Consider the following 22,393-nt stretch of genomic DNA (forward strand, 5'->3'; position numbering starts at 1 on the left):
ACAAAAAATGTAACTTACACAGTGACGTTAAACCTTATATTTACTATTAATTATTATCAGTAACTAAATGATTTACTATCTGTTGATTTGCTTTTCAGATGTCTGCAGCAGTCTTCTTCCGAACCCTTCCGGAACCTTCATGTCTATGAATGATGCATTAATTAACTCCAGTAATTCTGCTTGTGTATGGCTAATTAGGGTGCCAGTGAACAAGGTAAGCCCTATAATGGTGCTTAAATTACAAGGAAAATGGACAAATGAAATGTTTTGTTTTATTTATTTATTTATTACATTTGTTAACTGGGAAAGTCCGGCTGGGCCAGGAGCCCATTTACAGCAGAGTCCTGGGGAGAAAAGCTCCACAACAGTACTATTTATACATTGTCAGACACAGCATTTGTTCACTTTACAGTAATATTAAGACATTAATAAACAAGTATATTTGCAACAACATGAGACATTTATGGCTGAAATTGATCCACAGAAAGCATTGTTGGACTTGAGATGTGATAAATTAACCTTGTACGCAGTTTGCTATAAGCAGTGTTGGTAAGGTAGCAAGCATGGGATTAATACAAGGAATATTTAGTTGGGGTGGGATCAGGGAGAATTTTTGGCAATAAAGATGAGAATTACCTGGATGGGCAGGCAGTGCAGGGAGTGAGCTTCGGAGGATTAGCCTGTGGTGAGGCAGGAGCAGAGCCAGTGGTTATTTAGGTAGTCTGTTAGTAGTAGTTTGAACTTGTGATGGTGTGGATTTTCAGCTATTGCAGGGGGGAGACTATTCCATAATCTGGCAATTTTATTGGAATAGAGACAGTCACCATGATAGTTATTAGATTTGGTGATCTTTAGTGTAAATTTATCGGAGGATCTCAGGGTCCTGGGGTTAAGATTTGGTTGGACAAGGTTGGAGAGGGCAGGGCAGTTAGTGGGATGATGAATAGTTTTATGGAGTATTGATAGTTGGTTGAGGGCCAGAAGGTTAGGGAGTTCACGCCATTTTAGTTGGCTGAGCACAGTACAATGGTGAGTTCGGCATGGGGCATTCAAAGCAAACTTAGCAATTTTGTGATAGCAGGATTCTGGATTATTTAGGTCTGATTTCCAAAGGTTGGTGAATATGTGGCAGCTGTAAAGGATGGGTGAAAGTAGGTGAGAATGGGCTGTGGCAAGCCTGGCGTTGTGGGACAGGTATGGTTTGGCCCTATATAAGCTGCCAAGCTTGACGTGTACTTTTTTGATTGTTAAGGAGACATATTTTTCAAAGGTTAGATTCTCATCAATTGTGACCCCTAGGAGTTTGGTATGAGTTGTTGGTTCAATCTTTGTACCATTTGAGGAGTAAATTGATAGAGAGGCATGCCAAGGTTTGGCTTTCTTGGTTTTGAAGATTATAAGTTTGGGTTTGTTTGGGTTGAGAATTAGTTGATGATCTGAGAGGTATTTTTCTATGCTAGAGAAGGACGATTGCATTTTTATTTGTTGTTCTTGGGGTGTTGGGGCAGGGCATATAAGGGTAGCAGCATCTGGATGGTTGTGGCTACTTAAGTTGCTGTGCTGAGATCATTTGTGAATTGGATGAAGAGGAAAGGGCCTAGTATCGAGCCTTGGGGGATGCCTACAGAAATGGGGAGAAGGGGGGAGATAGTATTTTGCCATTTGGTGGCCTGCTGCCTATTAGAAAGATAGCTGAGGAACCAGAACAGAGAGGGTGGGTAGATGCTGTAGGTAGAGAGTTTATTGAGTAGAAGTTGGTGGGAAATGGTGTCGAAGGCTTTAGACATGTCCAGAAAGATAGAGGAGACTGCCTCGCCTTCATTTAGAAGTTGATGAATGGTGTTTGTAAAAGAGATTAGGGCAGTGGTGGTACTGTGTTTGGGTCTGAGACCGTGTTGCGAATGGGATAAGAGATTATTTGAGAGTAGATGGTTGAGAAGCTGTTTGTGTATGTAAATGTAATGCTTAGTTCTACCCAAATATTACTAGCAAAAAGATCTGAAGCTTATTTCTAAATAAAACTGTAGAAATGCATGAACAATGTTAAGCGTAACTCATTTGTGCAGATATAATGAATAGAGAGTATTTCTATCAAGTTAATCAAGTCACTTGTGATTGGTCCAGAAACATTAGACAATTTATTATCATGTGCCACTTTACTTACTGTGATTTTTCCAGTTTTACTGATTAATGTTTTGGTTTGTTTTAGTTTCAGGTAGTATTAATGGGATGGGAATAAAGATGTGGGGAGTCTGGTTTTGCCTTTGCTTTTTGAACTGTAGGTCCAGTTCACCTTTAATGTTTTTTAACAGAATTTAGTATATTGAGAGCTGGGACTCTTTCTCACAGGGGTGCTGTTTACCTGTTTGCCACTGTTACACCACTTTGAGATTAGTATATATAAGTAATGGAATGGAGGATGCAACTGTAGTTTGATTTTATTTTTCTAGGTAGTAGACATACATTTTTAATAGATTTAGATGGTTTGGTTGAACATAGTAGGATGTGATGGTCTTCCCAATGTCATTTCATTATACTGATTAGGAACTGGCCTTCTGAGTTATGCAATAATGAACCATGAAATTGCAAATATAAATGTTAATTGAATAGAAATTAAATTTTAACTATTCCTTCCATACCACTGCACCCCTGAATTCATAGGAACATAGGAGCAATACTTGGCAGTCGACCATATTGATGATAAAAGGCCGAGCCATACACAAATTTAAGTCAACCCATTTAAAATGTCTTGCCATGCTTTATGGGTACTTAATACGTGCTCTCCTACCAAATGAATCATGATAATGCTGGTGTAAATGTATGCCTACTCATCCAGTCATCAACACTTACCCTAAAGGCAGACAAAGCTGTACTTTTTTGACCAGTACTGGTAACTTTTTCAACAGGCTGGAAGTATGTGGAGTTACAAATCTATGCCTACGGAGGGTGTTGTTTGTTTGCTGGTATGCATTTAGGTACCTAGTATGAGTGTTTGCAGAGCCACACGATTTGCAAAGAAAATGGAGGTTAAATAGGACTGTGTTTTTCATGGTTCATAAAGCAAAACACATCACCGCAGTGCAGCAGGTAGGGTATGACACTGGACAAGGGCGGTGGACTTATTACAATAGATCCAATGGGCTACTCAGGTAAGATAGAGAACACAATTAATGGATGAAGCAACATATACATTGTGTGCCAGAAATTAAATTAATATGGTGTACAAAAACAGAGTTTTTCAGAGGAGCTGTTAGTGAATGGGCATATTAATATACCACTGTACAGCTACTTTATAAGTCAAATTTCCCAGAATCCCTAACATGTCTGATATCTCAGTGATACACTCTGAGAGTTTATCCGTAACACTGATAGTCTCATTGAGTGGGTCAAAAACAGAGCCACTGGCAAAATATAATGATTTTAAATAAAAAAAAAGTTTTATTCTGGTGCTGATCACATTTTAAGGGACTTGTGGGATTTTCTGAGCAATGTCAGAAATTTTGAGTTAGATGGCAGATTTTTTGTGACAATGGATGTGAAAAATGTATTTACTGTGATACCACATTTTGTTGGTCTTGAATTATTTGGTGATGCCATGTTTAACATGAATTTTGTTTTATGGATTGAAAGATCACTGTTGGTTATCTTCATGAATATTATTTTAAAGAACGACTATATATATTACTAGGGTGACTTTTTATAGACAGATTAATGTGATCACTATGGGGTGGCTTGTGCCCTCATGAATGCAAGTTATATTGTACAGGCATGGGTAAAAGACTAAGTGAATGTTTAGGTATTGTAAAACCTACCTTTGATTTTTGGATGATGTTTTTATTTAGTATATATAAGTAGCATTTTAATAGGTTTAGATGGTAGTGAGCAACAATTTGCTGAGTTTATCATACATTTGGAAACTACAACAGGTTTTTACATCTCAAATACTACACTAATTAAGACTCTGTGAATGACTTGGATGCGCAATTAGACAGACGTGTGATATTTGTTTATTATTATTTATTTGCAGTTTGTTTGCCAGGATCGTCCATTGGGCCATAAGGAGCCCATTTTCAATGGAGGCCTGGGGAGAAAAGCTCCAGAAAAGTACAAATACATAGTACACATTGCACATATACATTACAGATTATCTCACAGGAATACAAAGTAAATATGATAAGAAAAGGTTAACACTGATAGAATACATCAGTATAGTTCATTAAACAGCAATAAAAAACTTTTTTTTTTTTTTACAAAAGTAGCAGCATATGGTAACTGTTAAGTAGTTGGTCAAATAGTTCAATAGAGCTGTGGAACTATAGGAGGCAGTGATGGCATATTTAGTTCTAGGAGAGTAAGAAGCGGTATTAGCAGGATTAGGTAGGATGGGAACAGGAGCACTTCCATTTTGAAGTTAGGTGTGAGTGCAGCAAGGTTTTAAATGAGGAGAGACCGCTGGTGATGCAGATAGGAGATGGTAGAGAATTTCAGAGGTGTGCAAGAGAGAAGGGCATTAGGTGATTCCCAGCTGGATTTGTGCAATTTAATTAGTTTGGGGGAATTACATCTTAGAAGTCGTTCTGGTTCATGCATTTCAAAGGTAGTGGCTAGGGAGGGACAAAGAGAGGGGTTGTAAATTAGTTTGTGTGCTTGGATGAGTTGGGTATAAGTGAGGAGATCAGGTAGCTCGAGCCAGTTTAGTAGGTGAAGAGAATTACAATGGTGAGAAATGGCTCTGTGACCTGCTGCAAATTTTGATATCTTGTTATAGCAAGAGGAGAGTTTTGTTTTGAGGGAGGATTGCAGGTTGGTGAGGATAGATGCACCTTATAGGAGGGATGGGATGAGATAAGTACCGGGTAGTATGAGCCTGGTGGAAGGAGAGAAATAACGATTATGGCAGTATAGCATGCCAAGTTTTTTGTGGGTTTTTTGATATTTCCTTGTAAATGGTTGTCGAATGTTAGTTGATCATCTATGACTTCTCCTAGTAGTTTAATGTTAGAGACTATTTCTAGGGGAGTATTGTTTTTGCTGGTGATTATGAATGTTTATCTAGGGAGAAGGTTTTGGAGGCGGTGAATAACATAAGTTTAGTTTTGGTTGCATTAAGAGACAGATGGTTGTCTAGCGTCCACTGCTCAGTAGAGGAGAAGGCACTTTGGGTAAGCTTATTTAGAGTGGGGATAGAAGGGGAGGAGCAGATAATGGTAGAATCACCAGTATATTTTATGAGGCTGGAGTTTGGAATGGCTTGGTAGAAGTCATTAATGAATATATTGAATAGTAGGAGGCCTAAAATGGAACCTTGGCAGACACCTGTGGGAGTATTAAGGAAGGGTGAAGTGGCTTTATTCCATTTGACTGCTTGTTTTCTGGTTGTGAGGTAGCTGGAGAACCATTTGGTACAGGAAGGGGATAGGTTTAGTTTGGAAAGTTTATTAAGATGCAGGTTGTGGGAAATAGTGTCAGATGCCTTGGAGAGTTTGAGGAGAAGAGTGGACATGAAATGGCAGGCTTTGTTAATTGTTTCAAGGAAGGAGAGGAGGGCAATGGAGGTGCTATGACTGGGTCTGAATTCATGCTTTGTGGGGGTAAAAAGCTGGTTGTTGATGAGATAGGGTAAGAGCTGTTGGTGAATACATTTTTCAAGAAGCTTAGAAATAGGGGATAAGATAGCAATAGGGTGGAAGTTTGGAATGCCATTATTATTGCCTCCTTTATGTTGAGGAATAATAAATGCTTTCTTCCAGAGCTGGGGGATGTGACATTTTGAGATAGACTGATTAATTAGTATGCTGATAGGGAGAGCAATAGCTTCTGTGGCCACTTTTAGGAAGTAGGAGGGAATTTCATAAGGGGCATTGGAACCAGGTTTTAATTTTAGGAGAAGTTTTTTTATGGTGGATATAGAGATGAAGTTGATAGAGAAGGGTGGAGGTTGGGGGCAAGGGATGCTAGGGGAGGAAGCAAGGGATGCTAGGGGAGGAAGGGATGGGTGCATGCTGAGGAGGAGTCGCAGAGGTGTTGGTATACCTCTCAACCTGGAAACGTTAACAATCTGGACAAGGCCCCTGAAAAATAGGTACAAATCTGTATGCTGATCAAATTTGCATACATAATTACCTAACCCCACCCACTCTAATGGAATTGTGTCATACCAACTTTCAAACGCAAACTGAAGAACAGACAACCAAAATATGGCATCAGAGTCCCCCTGCAGCCATTCCAATGTCCCATTACCTGGCTGTTTCACCCCATACTGCATACTGCTTTACTTCTACAATGAATATTTGGATTTTATTTTTACATTTTATAAAACAATTCAGAAACACTTATAGACATCTGCTAAACAAAGCAAGCAACACTGTCTCACAATGAAAATACACTTAGCATTAAAACTTCTCTGCCCTTGAAACTCACATTCATTGAAACAGCATTGAAACCCATACCACATCCAAAGAAAATGCATCTGGCCAGTGGTGGATAAAGATTACCTTTGGGCTGTTTTCAAATCATAGGCCCCCTTGCACACAAAACAAGAAGCATACATGTGTTCTTTGATACACATTCCTGACTTTATTAAATTATATTCCTTGAATAATACAGCACACTTGTTAGACTTAGAGCGCATTTTAACATTTGTCCAGTAGGCAATGAAACAAAATGCATGAACCAATAATGACAAAACAGCCCAGTTTAGAGCATTTCCATCATAAAAGTCTACTTCCACACACACTATATATATATATATATATATATATATATATATATATATATATATATATATATATATATATATATATATATATATATATAGAATGACAGGAGTGTAAGTCATAGGCATCTTGCACAGCTTCTTGCACTTATTTTCAATTTCAGTTTTTTTTGTGGGGGGGGGGCAAAAGGCCAAATAACAGGGACACATTTTAAACATTGCTTTTATACATTTGGAAAGTTGCTAGAATAAAATGTTATGTTACCACCATGCATTCCACTGCCAAGTCTTGAACTTAGGACTCTGTGCACTACAGTCAGAGCAGCATACCACTATGCCAAATCAGCAGTTTCTTGAAAGATAGGAAGACTGAAACTTAAATGGCTATCATTTAGTGAATTCAGTTCTCACTTCTCACCATAGGTCTCAACATCTTCACACAAAAAACCTGGACAAAGCCAATAACAAATCTCAAATACTGAGCTTATAAACTTAGAACATGAGTAGAATAAAAGGTTTTGTGTTACCATTTATTTTCTGAAGAATATGAAGTCTGAAACTCAAATGCCTGTCATTAGTGAATTCAATCCTTCACTGATTTGCCACAAAAGACCTGAAAACCACAGATTTTTTTTTGAGGAACAGAACAAAAATATGAGGCATAAATTCATAAGTAGTGGTGGCTAGGGACTTTAGGCTCTTTTTACCTGTACCCAAGGTACAGGGTTTGAGCCTGAGTACCTCTAGCCACCAGGTGTATATACACACACACACAAATACTGATCTTATAAACTTAGAACATTGCTAGAATAAAAGGTTTTGTGTTACCATTTATTTTCTGAAGAATATGAAGTCTGAAATTCAAATGCCTGTCATTAGTGAATTCAGTCCTTCACTGATTTGCTCCAAAAGTCCTGAAAAGCACAGATTTTATGAGGAACAGAACAAAAGTATGAGGCATAAGAACAAAAATATGTGGCATAAATTCACAAGTTGTGGTGGCTAGGGACTTTAGGCTCTTTTTACCTGTACTCAAGGTACAGGGTTTGACCCTGATTACCTGTAACTACCAGGTGTATTCACATGGGGCATTTTCTCACACACCCACATATACACACACACACACACACACACTAAACACCAGGATTCAATTCCTGACAAGTCCAGCAAGTAGCTCTGCAGTATGCCTTTAATTCCCGGCTCACACTCGCAGAAGTAAACATCCTTAAATTACCTTAAAAGTCCAGCAAGTAGCTCTGCAGTACAACAGCATTCAATTCCTGGTTTCCGCTCACACTCACAGAAGTAAACATCCTTAAATTACCTTACAAGTCCAGCAAGTTGCTCTGCAGTACACCAGCATTCAATTCCCAGTTCCCGCTCACACTCGCAGAAATAAACATCCTTAAATTACCTTACAAGTCCAGCAAGTAACTCTGCAGTACACCAACATTCATTTCCCGGTTCCCACTCACAGAAGTAAACATCCTTCCTGGGCACATCCTTAAATTAACTTCAAAACATGTCCAGCAAGTAGCTTTGCAGTACGCCAGCATTCCCGGTTCCTGCTTGCACTCGCAGAAGTAAACATCCTTCTTGGGTGGTTCTCTCAAACAGTCACAGAAAATTCAATGTCCTTTCCTAGCAGAAACCTGACAGGCTGACCGAGCTGACGTCATCGCGCACGCGATGACATTAGCTCAAAAAGTGAAAAAAATATATATTTTTTAAAAGCTGGGAAAATTGGAAATGAAGGGATGCCACTCAGGAATCATGGCACCCCATTATTTGGACCCCAAACCTTAGTAAAAATGGAGTAATTCAGTACGATTGGGAGGTATGTATGTTGGTGAAAGACGATGTTAGCTTGCTTATGGACTCTATGAAGAAAGAGTTAAATTGGGTGGCTAAGTCCATGTCATATTAATCTGGGTTAGGGTAAGGGTTTTCTTTTTTTCCCGGGTTGAGGAGAGATGAGATTCCTTTCCAAAATAGTTTGGGCTGGTGTTGTGGTTGGTTTGGAGAGTGGAGAAATAGGCTTTATGGTCTGAGATAATATTTTTTTTTGCTTTATTTCATAGTGTTTTATATTTGTTAAGGGTGATAGCGGTTTTATTTTTATGGTAACGTGTCCAGGCTTTGTCATGGAGTCGCATAGTAGCCAATGTGTTTTTGGTTAACCAGGGTACAGGGTTACTTTTTGTACGTTTTGTTTTTAGAGGGGCAAAGGAGTTGAGCAGGTTTGTGAAAGTAGAGTTAAAGTAGGTGATAGATAGGTAGTGATAGATGTCCTGTCTTCAAACATGTACAGAAAACCAAAATTATAGTAATTCATTTCTATATTACACCAGCTTCCAACCCATGTACCAAAAAAGTATTGTTAAAAGTCCTTTTATTAAAACCTATAGAATCATCTCTGATGATGAAATATTTCAGACTGAAGTCATTATTTAACTGAGATGTTCCTAGAGGGATGGTACCCACAAGAATTACATGAACAGAAAAATATGAAATAATGGATGAGAAATAGACAGAATAAAGGCCAAGTATTAAATGGCCTTGGTAACCATTGATGAAATAAAGATGAAGCAATAATAAATGAAGCAACACATATCCAAAAGAATATTTTAATGGACTGTACTACTGATGGTGCAAGAACAGCTAACGTAAATTGAAAATTTCAGTGGAGGTTAGAAGAAGCAAATCTGCCCAAAGATGCTGTAGGAGGTGCATCTCATTTTGCATTTAGAAGGAGGTACAGTTTTAAGAACTTGCTTGAAAGACAAAGTACTACACAGGGAGGTCACTGTGAGCAAACGTACAAATGTGGTAGTTGTGCACAATGCAATTTCATTAATACAGAGGAACTATCATGCCAACTGTACGAAAATGGAGAAAACATGGAAGATACAATTGTAGTACACCTAGTGAGGTATATCTCACTTCTTGTGTGTCCTGCAAGGCATTCTATATTGGTGAAACTTTTATGCTTTAAAACAGAGAATATACAAATACACTTACTGTATGAAAACAGGTGATTTAACCAGTGCGCTAGCTAAGCATGCAATGCAATGTTTGCATTTTAAATGTTATTTACTTTTGGTTTTAGAAAAGGTATACATTGGGGAATGGAATACTCTTTTAGAAATGAGAGAATTGCAGTGGCAGCTGAGGACAAATTCCACTGTAACTCTTGGACTAAATTATGGTGTCTGTATTAGCTGTGCCGTTAAGATTAAAGCTAGTAAGTTTTAAAACATTTTTTTCTCAACAAGGTTGTCTTTTGACATTTTAGGATGGTTTATTCAAATCTGTATGTGAATTGTTAATATAAGCTCTTAGGGTTTTTGTATTTTGTATTTTTAAATGTTTGATCATGTGATTGTGAAATGATAAAAGGAAGTGGCAAAAGAGTTATGGCAAGTTCTGATGTGTAGATTAGACAAAAGCGTTAAACCAGTCTACTTGGTTTTTAAATATTAAAGTCCTTTTGGTGAAAGAAAAAAATTGCTACTTGTTTTTTATGTACTGCACTGGGTTTCCTGCTATAATTACAATTTTGCTTTCAGAGAAGGTATGTGCAATTTTGACTACTTTGGATTTGTTGGATAGCTAGTTTGCAATCCACAGGACTATATGGGATTTTTCTTTACGTTTGTCAATCTTTTCAATAATATAAGCATTTTGAAATCAGTAGGCTTGTTCAGGTCAAGGTAAGCAAAGTGCAGAGAGTGACCACTGCCCACAGTCTCTGTAATTTTTTTCAAAGAAATTTACTTGGTTTAGGAGACAGGATCTGCCCTTCATTAAACTAAAGTGAGTGAGGTTTGGATTATTAGTTTCCTGTATCTTCATAAATGAGTTGTACTGTGATATGTTCCCTGGCTTAGCATATAAGTGGTGAGGTTGATGGGGCTACAGTAGATCTGTAGAGGGGCCACCTTGTGTTGGGGAATAACAGTGGCTGGTCTCCAGGGATCAGGGGCAAACAATGTAGATAGGCTGAGGTTGCACAATTTAAGTAAAGACTCAGACAGTACATACTTGGATGAGATGAGAAGGCAGTCTGGTATGTGATCTGGTTAAATAACAACATTATTTTTGTTTTTTGACAGTTATTCTGGGTATTTCAGGGGAAACTTACATTTCAGGGATAGTAGGTTCAACAGTGTGGGTAGGTCGAATAAAGTTAGCACTAAGTTGTCTGTTAATATATTTTGGGGATGAGAATGTATAATATTATTATGGATGAGCTCAGTGCATTGTTGAAAATTATTCCCTAATATTCTGACATAATTTATGAAAGAGTTATAGTTTCATTTGGTATCTGTGATGATCTTACGTATGTGCTCTGCTTTCTGTTTTCTGATAGTGCTCTTCTTTGCTGGCAGGATTCAGTGCAGTCTTGGAATGTTATTGTTTTCCTTCTTTTATTATATACTTTATTAATAGAGGAGTTCCACCTGAGTGGTGGATTCCTAAATTTACCATTATATTTGGGGTGAGTGGGTATAGACTTTTCTATGCAGTTGTATAGGTGCTGGTAGAAATGGAAGTAAATGTGGCAGCCATCTTATACGAGTCCATTTCCAGGGAGTTGTTGGGAAATGTGCATGTCTTCTATAAGTTGAAGTAGGTTTGTCCTGGTGAAGTCCCTAAAGATGGTTTCATTTGGAAGTGGTGTACTACCATTAAGCCTTACAGAGAAGGTCAGATTTAACCAGGAATGTGGAGACCCATGGCAGGTTACATGCAGGTACTAGCTTGGTAAGAACCAGGTCTAAAATATTAGAGCTTCAAATATGCAACGAAGTCTAGAAGATTTAGGATATTTGCCTGGAAATGTTTACATAGGTATTTTTATACCCCAAGTAGACTCCAAAGAATTTTTCCTCGTGATTAGCAAATGCTGGAGGTGTGATGGGCAAGAAAGAGGTGTGATGAGCTGGCAGACTTTTGAGATTCCTTGCAGGCCGCTCTGTTGGAGATCCTAGGTGGGAAGATTGGACTGACTGGGAGATGATTGTTTTGAGTTATGCTACAGAATCAGAATTGCCTAGACATAGTAAAGCTTTGCTGAGTCTAATTATGGTGGCTGCCAAAAAAGCAATTACTAGAAAATGGAAATCAAAGTCTAGACCAACTTTACTAGAAGTAGTGAATATAGTAACTGAGATAAAACAACTGGAATTGGGATCTTTAGAAAAGGGAAGGAGCAAACTACATAGACAAAAATGGGAATTGTGGGAAAAGTATATGCAGAGCAGAAACAAGGTTTAAGTGGCAGGATGTGAATGAGCTATAGAATGCTTAATTGACAATGACTAGAATGTTTATAAGTGATTAGTAATGTTTACAACTACAGTTGTTTCAATGGTGTCTGTGATGTTAACTGTTTACAACTAAGGTGATTTCATTTTGTATGTTTTTCATTTATATAAATGTAAGATTGCCTTTGTCACATGTGGAAATTTAATAAAGATGTTGAAAAAAAGAATATTGGAGCTTCTAGTTGATAGTTTCACAATTTGTTCCAGTACATTGGTATTAGCAAAGTCTAGGAAATGCTGTGCATATCCATTTTAGAGGTGTAAGTGTGCAATTAAAGTCCCATAGAAATAAGGTATTTGGTTTGATATTTAACCCCTCAGTTGTACTAGGATACTTTCCATGATGTCAATGGGACATTGATGGGGATTTGTAGCTAGCAATGAAGTAATAGTTGAATTTGTTAATGGTGGTTTGGATCAACAGGAGCTCCAACTTAGGGTTCTGGATAATTTGATGTAAGATAAAAGTGGTTCTGAACAATATGATACACTCCTGAGAAACACTATCACCTTACATCAGATTATCCACAACCCTAACTTGGAGCTCCTAGAGATCCAAACCACCCTTAATAAATTCATAATTCTTACCTCCAAGTCATTGCTGCATTGAAGTAAGAGTAACAGGCCTCTTCACATGTCTGGGTTCTTTAAAATACCTTTATTATTTCATATGTCAAGCAGCTGCATCAACCTTAAGTATAACACTTAAATGTAGTCCCAAATATTGCATTTTCAGCATGACATTTGAATATCTTGTACCCCTTAAACTGAGTTAATAGCCATCACAAGTTCTGATTGATGCAGAATATATCACAGTACGCTGCCTTCTGTCAGTTCTGGTGCTCATTTCTGGCCTTCGGACACTGTATGTATGAAGACTGCATGTACCACCTCTCGCTGCATAATATTCTCGCTTGAAGAGGAAAAAGTAAGTAAGAGAAAGGGGAAGAGAGAAAAAGTGAAAGAATGAGTGGGAAAATATTTTTAGTGGGATAGCTATGAACTTCTGCCAAGTCAGAATGCCCTGAGTTTACATAAAGTTGGAAAAGCAGCCAAAAGCTTGAGGTAAAAGGCTGTGGATATGTACTGTCAGGGATATACTGGCCTTGCCCCCTTCATATTTAATTTTGCACATGTTGACATTTTTATACTGGAGCACAACAATAAATATAACAGTATTTCATATGATAATACAAAAAGTCGACATATAATACCAGCGTAAAAACAAAGGAATCAGCTAACACACTGTGACCACTACAACATGTTACTTGACAGTTGCTATTTGAAGAGCTGCTTACGCTATAAGATTATTGTTGCTACAGACCCATGAAACAACGTGGACACAGACTCAGAGCAGTGCTGAGCATAAGGCTTCTTTTGGTTGAACAGAAGAGACAAATCAATGCAGAAGATAAAAGCTTTGAAGATGGGATGGGGTGGGAGGTTAGGGACCCCAAATTCCATATAGAGTAAATAAGCAGATTTTTCATCTGTGCAGACACACAAAAAAGCTGGAGCTGGGAGCCATGCAACTGGTGTGGGGCGTAAATATAACAGTATTTCATATCATAATCAATTAGTTTATGGAAAGACTACATTCTATTTGCATAACAAAATGTTATTGTTAATAAATAGAAAAATGTAGGTGATTAAAGGAAAGTATAATCATTTTATCTGACAGGAAATGTTGAGTATTGATGATAATGTACAGAAACTGTGTGCACAGAATTACTATTTGACTATTTACATAAAGGCAGCGCCACATGTTTTGCTGGTGTACAGAAACTAATTATTTGTGTTTTTTTTAAATAAAGAAACAATTTGTGCACCACAATTTTCATCAAAAAACATTTTGTGTACAGAATGCTTACAAAGAATGTTTTGTAGTATAAAAAGGATATACGGTGGCTTTGGGCGTAAAAATGAATATACGATTTATTTATTGACATTTGATTACCAGGAATGTCTGACTGGGTAGGAGCCCATTTTCAGTAGATGTCCAGGGACAAGAGCTCCGAAGTATTGCAAAAACATTTAAGAACAATAATTTTGCACTCTTGAAAAATAATAGAAAAACATCTACTGTTTAAAAATTATATCAAATTAGGCTGTTAAAGCTTCCTGAGTATTGTTTTGGAGATGTGCCAGGTTGTCAGATGTGGATAGGACATCTTAGTCAAGAATTGCTATAGCTTACATGACAGTGATAATGTTGTGTTCATTTCTTATATGATCCTATTCACCTAGACTGTGCCTGCAAATGGTCCCTCGAGATCATTGCACTAACCTGGTAAACAAACATAAATAAATAAATAAATTTAATATTTAGAGACATTTTACCCAGTTTATATTAGAATTATAAGTAAGTTAGTATATTACAAATAGGATTTGCAATATGAAGTGAGAAAATAACAGGATTATGGCATCTTTGGAAAGAGAGTTGGAGAAATAAATTGACTGAAGTAAGGAAGTGAGTAAAGAAGTGAGAATAAGGGGGTATAAGGTATGAATGTTCACATTTAGGGATATCCCTGTGATTCTTTAACGCCTACACTAAGTGTACACCATTCTGACTGAACTGACAACACAAGCATAACTCATACCTTCTTCCTCCTAATTTTAACTTCCTACAGATTTTCTTGTAGCTTTAAATATTGATAGGGATTTATAAAGGTTACCACAAATTGTAGACTACATGTACGCTTAGTGTAATCTTTCTGAGTGACTAGAAAACACAAAAATATGGTAGGGATGCTCTTGAATACTGAGCGTGTACATTTAGTGTATGAGTTAATGAATCTGGCCCTGGCTAGGAAGTCTTTCAGAATGTTTTTAATGGACTCTGCGGAGCGCATTAACCTGATGGATACATTCAAGGAGTTCCATGTTAGCAACATGGAGAAAGTACAGACAAAGCCCAAAAGATTTGATAGGTTTGTGGACAGACAGGAGTTTTTGGTCATTGGATCATAATGAATGACTGGGGACACAGTTGTGTAGAATGTTATTTAGTGCTGGTCAGGCAGATAGATTCTGGATAATTTTATAGGTGCTAAGAAGATGTGTGTATATGTAAGTTGATGAGATAGATTTAACCAGTTTAGGCTTTTTAGTGCTATACAGTGGTAGGCTCTCAAAGGGGTATTTGCTAGAAATTTAGCAACTTTGTTATAGCAAGGTTCAATCTTTGATTTCTGTGGTGCCTGGAGCTAGTAAGGATGGGAGTACTATAAAGTAGTGAGGGGAGGAGATAAGTAGTGGCAAGTGTAGTGTTAGTTGTGTAGGTGAGAAAGTTTTTGGCTCTATAAAGCATCCCTAGTTTTTGATGAGTTTGGTCTATGCAATTTTGTATATGCAGGTCAAATTTAAGATTATCATCCATTATCATCTGTAATAATTTGCTATGGGAAGTGACTTCAATAATTCTGTTAAGAGAGAGGATTTTACATTTTGTTTGTTTGTTTTTTTTTCATGAGAGAGGGATTTGGGGAAAAGAAATTGTTTTTAAGTATTTTTTTTTCAAGGGAGGTGGTTAAGCTGTGAATTACAAAGCCATGTTTCAGTGGATGTTAAAGCTTCCTGAGTATTGTTTTGGAGATGTGCCAGGTTGTCAGATGTGTATAGGACATCTGAAGTAGAGGTTTGCTGTGACAAACTGTGCTGAAGGCTTTAGACAAGATTAGAAATAAGGCAGAAACTAGATTGCCATTATCTGTTGCTTTATTAACAGTATCTATAGTGATTAGAAGTGCAGTGTTAGCACTGTGGGAGGTGCAGAAGCTGTGTTGTGTGGGGACATAAGATGTTATGTGATCCTATCCCGCCTACATTCTGTACTGATGGGTTCGGAGCCGATCCTCGGCTCCGACTCGGTACGCTATACTATAGAGCGAAGTCTCTTATTGGCTGAGCTATTCTACATCCCAGGATGCACCACCACTGCTTCCCCAGATCTCGTTTGCCGCTTTACAGCAAAGACATGGTCTCGGACTTCGCTGAGCTAAGTGTCTACTTCTTTCAACAAATTTCTGTCAGAAATTTTTGATTAACGTACCCAAAAGCTGTTTTAACAGCTATCGTTGTTGCGTGACTGGTTTTGAACAAATTTTTGTGGTAAATTGATCTTTTATTTGAGGGAAAGGTTCCCGTTTTAGTTAGAGGGGCCTTGCCCTCGCGCGTGAGATATATATATTTTTAGTGAGTATTGTTGAGTGTTATAGTTGGACAAGTAATCCCGTTTTCTATTAGAGGGATCTTGTCCTTGTTTGTTTCTTCTTTGACAGTTTTTCATAGAAAGTTTTCCTTTTTGGTAGTGTTTAGAACTCAATATGTTGAAAGAGCACAGACCTTCTGGGTTCAAGAAGTGCTCTAAATGCAGCTACAAAATGTCCATAACGGACGATCACTCTCTATGTGTGTATTGTTTAGGCCCTATACACCTTCAGGAGTCATGCAGCGTTTGTCACGCTTTTTCCTCCCGGGTCCTCCAAGAGAGGAAAAACAAATTGATATTAAAAGGGCTTATTAAACCTACTTTTGAGGAGGCTTTATCTTCTTCCTCTTTTCCATCGAAGAAAAAGAAATCGTCGGCTCTGACCAGCCCGTCGGAACCGGCCACAAAGAAATCTCGGCAGGCTTCTCCATCGGCTCCACGGACTTCGGAGCCGAGGGCGGAACGGTCTGCCTCGATGCCTCCAGCCTCGACTCCTCTGGCTTCGGAGCCGACGACTGGGGCTTTGAGAGGCGGGTCACCTTCATCGGCTCTACTGACTTCAGAGCCGATTAGAGTTGCCCACTCAGACTCTTCCCCTTCGGCGCCGAAGTCCACTTCGGCTCCGAGGGAAATTACTATGGTTGTGGAGTCTCCATCTGCACCGATATTCATTGAGACGATTCGGAGATGGTCCCCCAGTCCTTCGGAACCGGTGGAGAAGTCGACTCAAACTCGTTCGATCTCTTCTCGGTCTTCGAGAATGTCAGATTCGGACATAGACAGGGTACTTCAAAGGCTGTTTCAGTCTCCAGTCTTCCAAAAGTTGGTCTCAGCTCCAGCCCAGTCGGCTCCGGAGCCGATTGTCCACCCTGTTGTTTTGGTTCCTCCTCCAACAGCCTCGGCACCGTTGGAGTCGGTGCTGGTGGAGCCGGTGGAGGTTTTCGGGTCGGCTCCGACCCTTACTCCAACCCCGCCCTTCGGGTCGCAGTTCGGTACACGGACCTCTTCGGTCAGCCCCGGGGGTGATGCTTCGGGACTGATGTTTTCGGTTCCGAGCCTCCCTCTCAGTGCATCGGCTGCGGGAGTGCCTTCTACTGTTGTGGCCTCGGGGGTCGGACCTTCCCAGGACTCGGGGGGTCCGGCCTTCAGGGCCATGAGGAGTGCTTTGGCCAAATCTTCCTTGGCTACCTCCACCGTCTCTCCGGCACCTTCCCTTGGCACGGAGACTGGTTCCTTTGTTGTCCCCCTGTCTCAAGACAGCGGAGCCCTGGGGCCTGAGGTCACCCCCATTGGGGGTTCCCCCCTTCCTGGAGGTCCTTCCGTGGCTTCTTCGGAGGAACCTCCCAGGAAGAGACAGTGCAAGAGGAAGCACGTCGACTCCCCGGACGAGTCTCTCACCTCGGACACCGACCTCGATGATGCGGAGGGGTCCCCTAAGTCGTCCTCGGATGATGTCTCCTTTGCGGACATCTTAGAAATCCTGAAGCAACGAGGTGACTGGCAGTCCAAACCCCCTTCTGCTGAGGAGTCGGTATTCCTCAAGGCCTTTGGGGCTCAGCCCTCCGCCTCCTGGGTGTCTCCGCCCTTCGATGAGCTTCTAGATTTGATCTCTCGAAGGGCGTGGGAGCACCCGGATTCTGTGGAACCGGTGCCAGCTCGCCCCAATAAATTTCTTTCAGCCCCCCCCCAAAAAGGAATTCCTCTCTAAAGGTGTGGCTGTAGATGCCCTGGTGGTGGCATCTGCTACCCAACAAGATGTGGCAGAGGCGTCTACGTCCGTCCATCCTCCTAATAAAGAATCCAGGAGCATGGATCGGTATGGGAAGCGCACCCTTACTTCAGCAGCCTTTACTTTAAGGTCTCTGAATTATCTGATGCACTTCACCAGACTTCAGAGGGATCTGGTCAAGGAACTTTCAGATACCCTCTCTGGTAACCTACCTGAGCAGTTGGCCCAGACGGTTAGCTCTCAGCTGGCTACCTTATCATCATTATCGAACTCGTCCATGAGGCTCATTTCGTATGCAGCCGAGGAGGCGAGTAGAGCGGCGGGAACAGGTGTTGCTCTATGGAGACAAGCCTGGCTCCGCCTGTGTCACTTTGCGGAAGCCTTCAAGTCTTCCTTTGCCGATGCTCCCTTCGATGGATCCTCTCTCTTTGGACCCAAGTTAAAGGACACCTTGACCCGCTGTGAACAGGAAGGTAAGATCTTGACTGCCGTAGGAGCATGGTTTTCCACTCCCTTCAGGCCCTATCCCAAGGCTAGAAGGGGAGGGAAGATGTGGTTCTGTAAATCTCAAAAGGCTTACTCCTCACAGCAGGGCGATCCCCCTTCTAGAGGCAGAGGAGGGGGAAATTTTTCAGGAAGACGCCGTCCCAGAGGCGGTGGAGGCCCCCGCAACACTGGAGACCGTGAGTCCTTTCGTGGCTCTTCAACCTTCCAGCATCCCTGAAGGATTGCCCGACTGTGCAGCTCCGGAGCCAGTCGGGGGTCATTTTTCGAAGCACCTAAAGGCCTGGGAGAGTATCACCCAGGACCGATGGGTGCTCCGGATCATCGCCGGAGGTTACACCATCCCTTTTTCTCAGCCCCCCCCACCATCTCGGAAAATCCTGGACCCACCACCCAGTCAGCGGGATCTCACAGCCATCGAAATCGTAAAGCTGCTTCAAAAAGGAGTCATCCAACCGGTCCCCGAAGGCCAAACCGGATTAGGGACTTACTCAAGATTTTTTTTGGTGCCAAAAAAGACCGGGGACTTGAGGCCCATATTGGATCTCAGCAAACTAAACCGATCTGTCAAGAAGTCCAAGTTCCGGATGGTCACCTTACAATCCATTCTCCCGCTGCTGGAGAAAGGTGTTTGGATGTGCTCCATAGATCTCAAGGACGCCTATTATCACATCCTGATAGATCAGGCGTCCAGGAGACACTTGTGCTTCAGCCTGGGAGACAGTCATTTCCAGTTCCGTGCACTGCCCTTTGGTCTCACCACAGCCCCCAGGGTGTTCACCAAATGTTTGGCGGTGGTGACTGCTCACCTGAGATGTCTAGGATTCCAGGTGTTTCCATACCTAGACGACTGGCTCCTAACTGCCACCTCCAGGCGTCTACTCTTACAAAACCTAGCAGCCACTATTTCTTTAGGCAACTCCCTAGGAATCACCTTCAATTGGGCAAAGTCTGTGTTGCTGCCATCTCAGCGCATACAGTTTATCGGAGTAGAGATGGACTCAAAGCAAATGCGGGTCTATCTTCCTACAGAGAGGATAGAAACATTATAGTCTCAAGTTCGAGCCTTGCTCCTCAAATGCCAAGCCCCAGCCAGGATGGTCCTACAACTGTTAGGTTCCATGTCGGCCACCGTTCTCCTAGTCCCCTTGGCAAGGTTACATATGAGGATTCTCCAGTGGCTCCTGTCAGTCCAGTGGTCTTATCAGGATCTCCCTCTCAATCATCTCATTCTGATCACGGAGATGTGCAAACGGGACCTTCGTTGGTGGCTTCTTTCCTCCAACCTAGATCAGGGGCGACCCTTTGTTCCACCAGCTCCAGTGGCCACCTTGACTACGGACGCCTCCCAGACGGGGTGGGGGGGGTCATTACCTGGGCAGGTCGGTCCAAGGCAAGTGACATCCCGACGAGAGTCTCCTCCACATCAACATACTAGAAATGAGGGCGGTACATCTATCGCTGCGAGCACTACACGATTACTTTCCCCCAGGCGTGATTGCCATTCAGTCCGACAACATGTCAGTAGTCTGGTACCTGAACAAGCAGGGAGGGACCATATCCTACCCCCTTTGCAAAGAGGCCATGAAAGTATGGGATTGGGCGATTGCAACCAATCGTTTTCTGGTAGCAACACACATTCCAGGGAGATCCAATGTGATAGCCGACAGACTGAGCAGAACTATTCTCTCCCCTCACAAGTGGTCTCTGAACGACAGAGTGGCAACTCAGATTTTCAGAAGATGGGGAACTCCTTGTTGCGATCTTTTTGCAACCCCCCTCAACACCAAATGCCAACAGTTCTTTTCTCTGACCCCAGTTCCGGGGGAGATTCCCAAGGACGCCCTAGTCCAAGATTGGCCCACCGGCCTGCTGTACGCCTTTCCACCGGTTCCCCTTCTTTCCAGGGTGATCCAGAAGGCGATTCACTTGGAGAGCAAGATGATTTTAGTTGCCCCATACTGGCCTTGTCAAGTCTGGTTTCCCTTTCTTCGGAAATATGCACTGGACGGTCCATGGTTCCTGGACCAATTTCCGGACCTCTTGATCCATCAGTCGGGACAACATCATCGGTCCCTTCACTCGTTGAGGTTAACAGCTTGGCTCCTCCTCTTCCGACCATAGTCAGGAACCATGCTTTGGACCCGGAAGTCATACATATCTTGTCCTCGGCCCACAAGACTTCTACTAAAAAAATGTATAACAGCAAATGGAAGCGATTTGCTATTTGGGCCCAACTCCGGGGATTAGATCCCATGATGGTGTCCCCGGCTGTGTGCTCCACGAACTCAATGAGGAATTAAACCCACAGCTAGGACAGCTGTTTAATCAAAGTCTTACCTCTGCATGCATTCCAGGAGTGGCGCACTGCAACTGTGGTCCCACTTCACAAAGGTGGTGCCTCCACCGACCCTGGAAATTACCGGCCCATTAGCTTGACAAGCCTTATCTGCAAAGCCATGGAGAGGATCATAATGGACCTCATAAATAAAGACATAGGGAATTTGCAGACTTTGGATCCAACCCAGTTTGGCTTTGTCAAAGGCAGATCATGCCTTTTAAACTTGGTTGACTTCTTGAAACAGTCACCAAAGCCATTGGCGAGGAAAGGCAGTCCATACAGCCTACCTCGATCTGGCTAAGGCCTTTGATACAATACCCCACTCGGTATCATTGAAAAACTCATCAGCTTAAATGTTAACCCATACATCACAAGATGGGTTGCAAACTGGCTGAGTGACAGAACCCACAGGGTCAGAGTTGCTGGCGCCATGTCAGACTCAAAGCCTGCCACAAGTGGTGTCCCACAGGGCTCAGTCCTGGGCCCACTCTTGTTTGGCATCTACTTTTCCGAAGTACAAGCAAACACAGGAGGGTTATGGCTGACAAAGTTTGCAGATGACTGCAAACTGGGCGCCATAGTAGAAAACACATCTGACACAGATATCCTTCAGAAGGGTCTCACAGAAACGGATAACTGGTGCCAGAGCCATGGCCTGAAGTTAAATGCCAAAAAATGCATAGTCATACCCTTTGGGAAAAACAAGGTTACCCCTAGCTACCAACTAGGTGGCAATCCACTGAGCACAGAAGAAGTTATCAGGGACCTGGGGACCCAGGTTGATAGTAGTATGTCATTCGACACCTATGTAGCTAAAGTAGTTAGGAAGACCTTCTACATTGCCCACCTTATCATGAAGGGATTCTCATCTAGATCAAGGGAGGTCATAGTCTCCCTTTACTCATCACTCATCAGACCAATGATTGAGTACAATGCCCCATTCAGGATGTATCTGACCCGACACTTGCAGCAGCTGGAGAGGCCACAAAAGTTCCTCACCAAAAGGATAAAGGGTCTCAAAAATCTGTCCTATGCTGCCCGATTGAAAGAACTCCAGCTCTATTCAGTCGCACGCTTGCTCAGAGGTGACCTTTGCCTAACATACAAGGCCATGTCAAACCCAGATTTGATGAATATGCTTCACCTCAAAAAATCTAGATCCATCAGAGCCACAAGGGCGGGAGACTTAAACCTCGACACGGCTATTAATAGAACGTGCTGGAGGGATAGATTCATCACCCAAAGACTCCCTATGCTGTGGAACAAAATCCCGGTATATGTGAGGCAGAGCACCTCGCTGGCCTTGTTCAAGAGAAATCTTGACCAATGGATGGGAGATCGCAGATATACCCCAGGGATTACCTCAGTGTCACTGCTCGACAGAGGCACAGCAAAATAAAAAAATAATGGGTATAGTTCCCCATACTAAAGAGCCACAAAACGATGGGCTAGGCTTGTAAATGCCCTCGGGCAGATAGCCTAGTATGAACCTATGAACCTATGAACCTATGAACCTATAACTGTCCCGGTGTCAGAGGTTCTGAAGTTTTTAGCTTCTCTA

At 41.5% G+C, this 22,393-nt stretch overlaps 1 protein-coding gene across 1 annotated transcript in view; it reads left to right on the forward strand.

The window, feature by feature from the left end:
• Positions 1-22,393, forward strand: part of LOC122810848 (embryonic protein UVS.2-like) — a 237,680-nt gene that overhangs the window by 40,906 nt on the left and 174,381 nt on the right. Inside the window, exon 2 of the mRNA XM_044082400.1 lies at positions 99-214. Coding sequence (XP_043938335.1) covers positions 99-214 — 116 coding nt within the window. The remainder of the gene's footprint in view (positions 1-98; positions 215-22,393) is intronic.

This window comes from Protopterus annectens, chromosome 9.part0 (genome assembly GCF_019279795.1).
Source record: "Protopterus annectens isolate FY-2018-M chromosome 9.part0, PAN1.0, whole genome shotgun sequence".
In the NCBI taxonomy this organism is placed as follows: domain Eukaryota; kingdom Metazoa; phylum Chordata; order Ceratodontiformes; family Protopteridae; genus Protopterus; species Protopterus annectens.